This window comes from Helicoverpa zea, chromosome 9, assembly GCF_022581195.2.
Source record: "Helicoverpa zea isolate HzStark_Cry1AcR chromosome 9, ilHelZeax1.1, whole genome shotgun sequence".
In the NCBI taxonomy this organism is placed as follows: domain Eukaryota; kingdom Metazoa; phylum Arthropoda; class Insecta; order Lepidoptera; family Noctuidae; genus Helicoverpa; species Helicoverpa zea.
In genome coordinates, this window is record NC_061460.1 from 4033602 (window position 1) to 4044101 (window position 10500).

The 10500-nt window shown below is 38.1% G+C and overlaps 1 protein-coding gene across 1 annotated transcript in view; it reads left to right on the forward strand.

Annotated features, from left to right (window-relative positions):
- LOC124633075 overlaps positions 1–10468 on the forward strand; it is a 36479-nt gene extending 26011 nt beyond the window's left edge. The window contains exons 3-6 of the mRNA XM_047168167.1: positions 3330–3485; positions 3936–4088; positions 4912–5051; positions 5395–10468. Coding sequence (XP_047024123.1) covers positions 3330–3485; positions 3936–4088; positions 4912–5051; positions 5395–5935 — 990 coding nt within the window. The 3' untranslated portion in view covers positions 5936–10468. The remainder of the gene's footprint in view (positions 1–3329; positions 3486–3935; positions 4089–4911; positions 5052–5394) is intronic.
- Positions 10469–10500: the final 32 nt, after the last annotated feature.

The following is a 10500-nucleotide window of genomic DNA, read 5'->3' on the forward strand; positions in this document are numbered from 1 at the left end:
TATTTTATACAAAATGTGTAAAATAATAAATAACTGTGTTAGTTTGGTTTTTCAATAAGATAAAGCGTTGATAAAGATAAAAATATTTACAGGAAATGTTTTTATTATTTATCTGTACTGTTATGTCTCTGAAACAGCATAAAAACATTCATGCTATTTTCAGCCATTCTTATCCAAGATAGATCAAACCGTTTGCTTATTATAGAAAGGTTCCGGTTACATCGAATCAATAACCGTTGGAACGTCAAAAAGTTTCACCCATTGAAAAGCAAAACATTTAAAAATAAAGTTCAGAAACCAACGATAACTGGAAACGAGCAAACCTTGCGGGAACAATTGAAAAACAAGAAACAAAACAATTGACCGAACAGCGTTGCTGAGTTTTAACAGAAACAAACATTCATATCGAATTTTTTTACTTGTTAGTATTGCTGTACGATGTTAGAATATATCTAGTTTGAAACATCAAACATACCTACTTATCTAACTACGAACAAATAGCTTAGAGAGTCCTCTAATAGCACAATAGCGGTTATAGTTTAACATTCTTTGGCCTAGTGCAAAGTTAGGAATATGGAAATTAATGGAAGTATCTATCGGGAGTACAATCAAGCACTCTACGGATAGACGAATTGGAAAGTACAACTATGATAGAAGACTCATTTCTGTAAACCAACTATAATAAATAATTCACTCAAAGAAGGTATAACTATTATGGCACATAGACTTATCGCAATAATTCTTTCTATTAAAATCAAAAAGGTTTATAACTCCGTATTAATGGTCGTTTCGTTACGTCGCCACGTAGGCCTTAATACCCACCTGTCTGCCAAGAATATTACAAATAGCTGAGGATAAAGGCAATTTCACACAATTAAAACACGTTTTACCTACAAAGTATGGAGTGTACCCTCGTGACCCAAATACCTGGCCATATTAAACATTTCCCTTCTTAATTGCTTTAGAAAAATTCGCGTGGTATGATAATGTTATGGAACTCGTACGTAATTGTAACTTGGAGACTGACGTTACATTGTTTTTTGGATGAGTTTTTGTAATGGGTGGTCTGGTACTGATCATTTGTATTGCATGTAAAAAGAGGTGGTCAGTGACCTGAAATGTAAAGGCAATTCGAACATAGCTGTAATAAATAATGAAAGTTATTTTAATTGGTCTTTAAGCGTTGCATTATTTACAATTATTATTTTATGTGGGTATAGGAATTATACCTAGGTACCTACAAGGAATTAAGCGAGCAAAGAGCTTACTAAAATAATTACGGTTGTTATGTTAGAAATAGGTAAAAGTTGATTATCAGGTGTACTTTGAGGCTTATTTCTGAAATAAACTTTAAGCTCTTGCATAGAAAAAACTTAATATGAAACCGAGTATTTTTAAATTAAGCGACACTCGCGATATTCGCATGACGAGGTAGCGTGCGCCGCGCCCACCGTGTAATAACATTTTTGTCCACATAAATCAAGTTGTAATAATTTGCACAAAGGACTTCAAATTAACATAACGTGGGCTTCAATGTTTTTACGAATAAGATTCTATTTGTCGCACGTGTTTTTCTCGAGTTCTGAAACACAAACAACCCTTTTGGGCACTCTTTGATCTTGTAGGCAGTAACTTGTATGTATAGATCGGCCGAGTTTACATAAACTACTTGTATTGTGCCTATGTTCTACACCTACAATAAACATAGCTATGATTGATTAAAATTTATTTAAAAAATCTGCTTTAGCCCACTTTCACCAGCAATGACGTGCGATTAAGGAAAACAGCTGTTCATGGTAGTAAAGTCATAAAGTAGATATCACGAAAATTCCATTCTCAATGTAAAAAAGTTGTCGTTTAAGCTACCGATTACGTAAATACTGTCGGTGAAATTGGTCCGTGGTTTTCCCACTTGCCAAATTCGTATTCCGTCAATGTTTATACTCTTGAATTGATATTCGTGAATTTTATATACGCCGACAGCTTTAAAATAACAACATTATCATTCAAGAATGGAAATAAAGTTACGTTGGAAATGTTCTTTTGTTACCGCATAGACAATTGCCGTGTTTGAAATCTGACGGCTCGTGGAAACATCGCTGAACGATATATATTTTAGTAGGCTCGCAAGGCGGACTATTAGACGCAATCGTTTCAGTATTTACGTCCTCTATTGACCCAGAAACGGACGATTTGCATACTTACGATACCCGTATAAGACTGGCGTAAGTTTCTAAAATAAGGTTAAAATGTCCACTAAGTAATATAGGTCAATAAGGAATTCTTTCGTAAATCATAACCCCGTGCACAATAAGACACAAGGGACATCCGAACTTGTTTGATATACCGAGTCTTCGATTCTTAGTTTCCTTTCGTTGTTTGTAAGACTTGTTTATGGCCACTTTTAGAGGATTTTTATTGCAGTCAGTGTTTCCTTGTGTGCACGACATGAAATATAGCCGGCGGGCGGCCCAATACCCCGTGTAATATGCTCTCAAATCCACTGGCTATTGCCTATATGTCCTCATTTTCTGTTTATCGAAATCGTGACTGGTATCAACAATTTTTTTACCGATGGAAGGTTGAGCTCTAATGTATTTATTGCTTTCATATCGTATGTAATTACCGATATTTTCTTTTTACTAGACAATACTATGTTTATGACTTTCCGAAGACAAGAAATGGCTGGTAAACATGAGTAATAATAACCTATTGAATTTGTTTATTTCTTACGAAGGTTGTTTTGAATATCATGTACTTGCTTCCAGAGACGTTGTATCTCTCTAACATCCAACAAAATGTTATGTTGAAATAGGACCACCTGCGCGTTCTACCGTGCGGCAGATAAGATATATCTGGGCGTGACGAATGAAATGGGACACTTAAACCATCAGAGCTCTGCACTTTAAAAGGAAAATTCTGCTGGAAAGAAATAGCTGTGCCTTAAACCGTTTATTGTTGCCATAACTGTAAAACGTGCAGGAAGCAGATACAAAAATCTGTATCAGAATTCGCGTAAATGTCTTATGAGAGATGTTCGAGAAACTGGCTTATTATGAGTAAGGTAGGAGGAATAGGAGGCACGGAGGATTAATCAAAGCTGGCTGCGTATCAATTCGGTGTGCCCTAGCTAGGTGGTTAGTTACAGCATGAAAGCGGCTACTTGTACGATCTAAAGCCCTTTAGACACAACTTTAGGCTACTGCAAAATCCAAAACAGAAAACAAACAGTCCACGAAAATAAAGTTTCAAACTATTCGTCCCTAGCGCCTACATTAATTTGTGAACACATGAACATTAAACTAATTGTCAGTAATTTTGTTGTACAGTGCGCAGCAGGGCGCGCGGCGTGGGCGGAGGCGGCGGCGCTCTCGGTGGGAGGGGGGTGCGCGGGCGCGGGCGGCGCGGCGCGGCGCTGTTCAGTGCTCGGCGACCACCCAGGCGCGAGGAAAGGCCAGACCGGGAAATGGCACAGGAACAACCGGGTATATACATGTGTTTTATACTGGAAGCTCTTCGATGACATCCTTACAGATCCATAAGAGTTTTGATGGGAAGAAGTCTTTGGGTGTCTTCCGATTAGCATACGTAAAAAAGGGGGAGAAAAAGAGGTTGCCATTAAGAGGGCAAAATTAACCTATGTTGTAAATAATTTTGCACATTTCTATTTTACTGGTGGTCAGCTATTCATGTTTCCTGTTTACGCTAGAACGCTAATGCTAAAATGCTAAAATGCACCCGATGTGTACTTGTGATTTGTGAAAATTCAAGATCTAAAACAACAGCCCATTTATCGTCCTGAAGTCACTGAAGTCCTTTTAATAGCATCTTGATAGAAGAATGTTATTTTTTCTAAATTCAAAATCTTCTCTCCAAACTGCAACTTTTTTAAACCCATCAGGCCATTTCCTCAAACCATATTCTACCATTTCCAGGTGCGAGACGCTTCGTACGGTTCGTCGTCCGAATCCGACGGCGAGGCGGACGGAGTGGCCGGCGACACGTGGGGTGTCGCGCGTCTGTTATACGCGGGGCTCGGCACTCTCGCGCTTGGCCTGGTCGTGTACTTCGTCGGCACCGGCGACAAGGTACGCGTAAGTTGGATGATTTCTTTATTTCGTGTAGATGTGATGTAGGTGCCTTAGGCTTTAGATGGCATGGACTCATGAATGGGACTTCAACTTGTCAAATGGATCATACTTCAAAGCTGTTCGAGTAAAGTCCTGTAATGAGACGTCGTTCAGCTGATAGTAAACCCTTATTTCCTATCAGTAAATACCCATTCCCGTCATAACTTTAAGATTTAACTGCATCCAATAGCTATCAAACCAAACATAAAATCAGCTCAAGCATTAGTTTATCATCAATGCTCCCTGTAGCTACCGACATCGTTATTAAGACTCAGAGAGCAACAAAACCATTGTAAAAACGTAAAAGCAAAATATCGCAACCATCACTGCTCCTTTAAAGTTACAAAAAATGCTTATCATCATAAACTTTTGTTGCTGTTGCTGCAAGAGGTGCATAAAAGTTTCAAAAAGCGCACAACTTGTCTATTGTGTAGCCAGTGACAATAGTGAGACGTAGGCGAGCTCTCGTAGATGCTTCCATGTCCTTTTATATCCCTTAGCTGTACCTATAGTTTGTAGGAAAGTATAGAGGTAGTGCCGTAGTGGTATCTAGAGGTATTTAAGGCGCTGGCGAACTGATATTAAGGTGGCGGCTTAATGCGTTTGAAACTTAACCATAAAAGCCTTCATCACGTAGCCTGATTATGTGATTGACTGAAGATCAGATTCTAATTTTGAAGCGTTCGATGTAGACCGTTCTGACCATTCTATCATACCGATTTACCATTAGAGATCGTAGAACAAAAAAGATATGTGACACAAAGAGAGAAATTATTTGCAGGGTTTCAAAACACCTGCCCTGCGTCTGGTGGGCCCGTCGCTCATCGTCGCAGGGCTCGCCTGCTGTCTGCTACGTATTCTCTTCTGCATATTTGCGAAGCCTTGCTGTCGACGGCGAACCATCTACAAGGAGAACAGAAGGTAACGGAATTCATAGAAAAAATCTACGTTGTCTGTAATGGCTGATTTACATTGAGTCAGTAACTGACGTCAGTCTACTGACAAGTCAGTGCTGACCCGGCACTGCCATTGCCAGTGTAAATTGATTTGAAGTCAGTCCGTCTGACCGTCAGCACTGACTTGTCGGTAGAATCAATGTTAATCAGCCATAAGACTGGGAGACCTACTAGGCACCAACTGCGGTTGGAAAACCGGTGGCATATCTTGGCAAATTGTTGTGTGAAACTCCCATACTCGCTGTTTTCTTTCGCATCTTGGCGAAGCAGTTTCACATTGTTTTCATTGGTGAACTGGTGTTTTCCAGACTGTCTGGATGCGGGGAGGGCGAGGAGATGCCGCTGGCTGGGAGTGCGGGGGGCGGCGGGGGCGGGAGCGGCGGCGCGCGCGCCGGGCCGGCGCAGTGCTCGCCCGCGCGCCGCCTCGACGCCTCCTCCTGCGACGTGTCCTCGCTGTCCAGCGGCGAGGAGGACGAGCGCCTGCGCCGGTACCGCACCGCCTCGCTGCACCCGCCGCCTTTACATCAGGTCACGGCGCACCAAGGCACAAGCTCGCCAAATGGGTTGCATCAGAGCGGCTCCAACCAGAGTGCGTTGCAGCGGAGCGGCTCGCAACACAGCCCGGTGGCGGCGCTGGGCGTGGCGGCGCAGAGCGTGCCGACGTCACCGGGGCCCAGCACGCAGGGCCCCGCGGCCGCCGGCAGCCCGAGCCCCGGGGCTCAGGCCGCCTCGCTGCCGCCAAGCGCGATGGCGAGTGCTCCGGCCCGCAGGCCGCCCCCGCGCAACGTGTCCTTCGCCGGCGGACCCGACGGCGAACTTGTGCTTAGCCCCGCACAACTGCGCTCCTAACCCACAAGCAATAAAGGTTTTCGCAATACCCCCTTTTATACCAAAATACTCTTTGGACGATGTGACTATATCGACGCGAACCGCTATGGATATCGGTTATGTGATAGCGTGAGACTCTTGACAGTTTTAAAGTTTTTAAGTGAATTTTCTATTCGATAAGCTACGAGGTCGTTGATTTATTTGCACGTTTGGATATATTCTCGCAAACTCCTATCGATACTCGTAACTAATTTTAAGTATAATTTGCTAGTACTAACTTTAATGTTTTGGGAATGCCTACATTCATGTACCTGACGTGCAACAAATTAAGTTTTGAAACAAGGGGCCTGCTGTGTTGCTTGCAATATTAACTTTATCTGGTAGATATTTTGATGTATCTCGTATTGAACTGATATTTGGCTGGTAACTATTAATTACTAGATACTGATAAAATTCTCACCTATTTACACAACAAATCATCTAGGTAGTAATTCTGGTTCCTGGTTGTTAGACTTGTGTTTGTTACACGTCATGATCTCTGTTCAGTTTCTGTGGCAGAATGCTTCGACTGCATGTTCATTGAGCAACGAGGGAATGAGGTTCTGCCAGACCAACCTTACTCGTAGGTAACGTTCGTGGTTATTCCACTAGACTTAACATTCGACTGTCTGGCAGTTCCTTGACTATTTTTACCGTAGTACTCGTATCATGTAACTGTAAGCGTTAATTCTAACTGTGTAGAAAATTACTGAATGTGCTAGATCCATCCATCTCAGCCGGCTAGTAGACGCCAAGCTGCACAGCGAGGTGTGGTGTTGACGACCAAACTTATATAATTAAATTGTAAAAATAAATTAAAGTCATTTTAAATATATGTCGTCTAGTAAAGTCCTATCTTCCGTTTCTATAAAATGTGTAAAATAAATTAGTAATCTATTCTATTTCATTTTTATTTAAAGCTCTACTTTTAAAGTTATGTTTTATTAATATGTATTTAAAAGAATGTTTAAAACATTAGAAACATTAATATCTGTAAGTATGTTCCTAGAATGTGCGTACGTTCCAGCACTGACGAGTTATGTAGATAAACAGCTGATGCAGTTGGCTGAGTCCATTGAAGAATGAGAACAATACGTGACAGTCCATCCAGAGGTATGTAAGATGTTCATAGTAGACTGTAGCATAATTTATTAGTACTGATACAACACCACACCTCGTAGCAGATGGGAACTAAATAGTGAATATAATTATAAACATAATTGTTTTAAAACTGCCTACTACTAGACGCGAATTTATACTTAAATATAAAATTCATAAAAATAGATTTATAACTGACAATAATGATTGTTAACTGATGTATAAAATGTTATGGCGTATGTGCGTTGATTTTATTTTGATTATGTCCAACAAATCGTGAGTAGTTCAAGCGCCGAGTGATCACCGTGTAACGCGCTGCTGAAGCACGGCTCCTGTCGCCGTCGCCGACGGCACAACGGTAATACAAGCAAGTAACTTAACGTAACTTTGCAGCTTAATTAAGCGTTTCATTTTATATAAGAACTTGGCGTGTGAACTACATATAGACACCAAAGGATATAATATAATAGTTAGCTAATTACATAAAGGTTGGTGTATAGCAAGTGATACTGTCTAACAGTAATGTTTTTATGTGTAAGTACGTACGGTAAATTAAACAATACATACATGTGTGTTACGCGTGCATTGTATATGGCACAATATAGTGAATACTGTTTATAAATATATAATATATTTTAGAAATATTTGCACCTTTAGTAGTGAAATATTAAAATGTATATCTGCAGATTTTAGCTAGAATATTGTGGACACTGAATGAGGTGTTATAAAAACATATTTTGAAAATTATGTTTCAGTAGACGAAACAGAAAATTATTGTAAAAGTTTTTGATTAGTTTTTGTCAATTATATATTTGTAATCAAATTAAAGTGTAGTTACTTTGAATTGTTTAAATCTAAGGAGGGTCAATTACTTACTGATTATTTTTGAGATAAGATTCGCTTTGTTTTACTTGCTGTCTGTACCGAGCACTACATGTACGACTAACGCTTAGAATACTCTATTTAATTATACAATCATCGGAACCGTTGGTACGCTTTCTCGATCACCAAATTCCGGATCTTCAATATAAATTATAGTACTTTTTGTATCTACTTATTACATTTTTCTTGTTGAGTTATTTATTAGGGAACTCTCAAAACAATTCAAGTTAGTCCGATTCTCTATGATCGGCAATCAAAATATGAGCACGCCACTACGGACGAACATTGAAGAATTCACGTTGCCTGAACTAAATTTCGTATAAAATATTTTGAAAATCACGATCAGATAACATAATAGACGTACATAATAGATGTTAAGAAAAATATGAGCTTCGTTTAGACTAACTGGCTTGTGTAACAAAGTGTTGTGTACATTAACGAAATAGATATCCATTGTAAACATTGTCACTCCTTGCATCTCTTCATACTTGTAGTCACTTAGTTTTCGTCGTGTGTTATATTCAGTTTGAACATCACCTGGTATACTAACATTGTTTTCGCTTCACTTTTGATTAATACGATCTAAGCGCACATAAATCTGGTGACAGGGTTCATTTATTTTTGTCTACCAGCAGACGAGTTTTCATTTACCAGTTAGAAATTACATCACTTCTATTTTACGAAGGGAAATTCGTCTGCTTATTTACGTATATAAAAATATATAGATCGTTTTATAGAGAAACTGTATTGACATAAAAAACTTTTCACTTCACAGTTCGTACTGAAAGACACCAATGTTTAAAATTAAGAAATTAATTTTCAATTTCTAATGAAATTGTGTAAATAAGCAATGAAGTCGAATCTTAGTGTGTTTACGGTATCGTAAGCGTGAATCTATACACCAATAGAGATTTTGTTCCTTTAGATTTAAACTATGAAGTAATAATTTGCGCCAATTGCTGAACTTGAAAATTTGTATTGAACTTTGTGAAATAACTGACATACTCAGATATTAGAAAATTCCAAGTTAGGAAGAGCTAGTGTTTCACACGGTTGATATATTTTAATATTTTAGTATATACGTGCTTCCAATAAAGCTTGCAGTGACGACGCTTTTTCGTAATTCCTAATAAACGCAGCAGCATAGTGTGGAACCTAGATTTATTTATTGAGCTAAGCAAATAAGTTCCAGGGCCTAATAGCGACTGCGTTTTGACGGCAATCCACTTTTCATTGAGTGTAATTAAGCGCCGTGTTCAAAGTGTCGTAATTTATCGTATAAGAATTAGTTTCAATATTCCTCGCATCACTAACGGAATGTTATCAAAACGCAGCATGGTGGATCCCCCTGATCTTCATCCTTAGATAGATTTTTTGTAAATATACAGCTTTATAAAAAAGAAATAGGCGAACATAAAGTTATATGAGCCCTTTCCTGCTTTTGCGTTTGATTCGATTCAGCTCACGGCTTTTTACAAATCCCTGTAGATACATTTTTTATTAAAAAATAAGGAATCGACTGTCTTCTTTGTATTATTATTTGACTGAATAATCGTTACTTGAATATCGGTAATAATAGATATTTAAATTAAACATTATTTTAGTATTTCCGTTAAATAACGCCTCATGTTTGTAACTCTTTACGTGGACGATATTGTAATATTAGCGAGAATTATCCCTGCCATTATTTTGTGAATAATAATGCTAATGAAATAAATTAAGTACTATAAATGTTTAAAACAATGTACATTCAATTTCCCTGTGTGTCATTTTCTTAGTTTCTGTGTTATTTGCTCTCGCTTGCAAATTGCTAATAGTGATTTAGTTGCTACGACCAAAATGCTAAATAAGTAATATTATGCTGTGTTATTAAAGTTAACTATTTTTTATTATAAGAAAACGTTCCGTTATATTGTTCAAAGATCTTTTAAATTTTAAGAGTAGTTTTGTATGAATCCTCAGTCTGTTTTCTGCTCTTTCTTAATTTGGAAAAATAAGAAACTGAAATAAAAATTCGAAGGATCTCAGATGCTTAAACTCTTTTGATACAGATTAGCTTGATACTGAACGCGAAAAGTCATAAGTACCTTCTCTATCACCTTGGCCTTGGCGAGACTATTTTCAGACTTCGAAAGTTTTCAATTTCCTAGATCTGTGTGCGGATTCTACACCTTGCTACATTATAGGAATGTAATTGCGGTGCAAAACATAATGGATAGATCTGTGATTTAAATGTTATTGTTAAAAGAAGGATGTGAAGTGTTGGGCAAGATGAATGTTAATGTTTAGTTCCAGAGGATAATGAAATAAATTAATAACATAGCTCAAGGGTTACCTAAATATGAATTTTTATTATAGAATTTTATAATGATAAAGAGCAATGGTATGTAATATTGTTTTGTTACGTTAATGTAAATATGTTTATGTCATAACCGGTATTGTTCATCATCGTTTATATTATTTATAGGCATTGGTGCATATCATGTGTATAGAGCAGATGATTAATCAAATAAATTAGATCAAAAATATAGTTGACAATGATGTTTCATTTTTATTTTACCCACCAA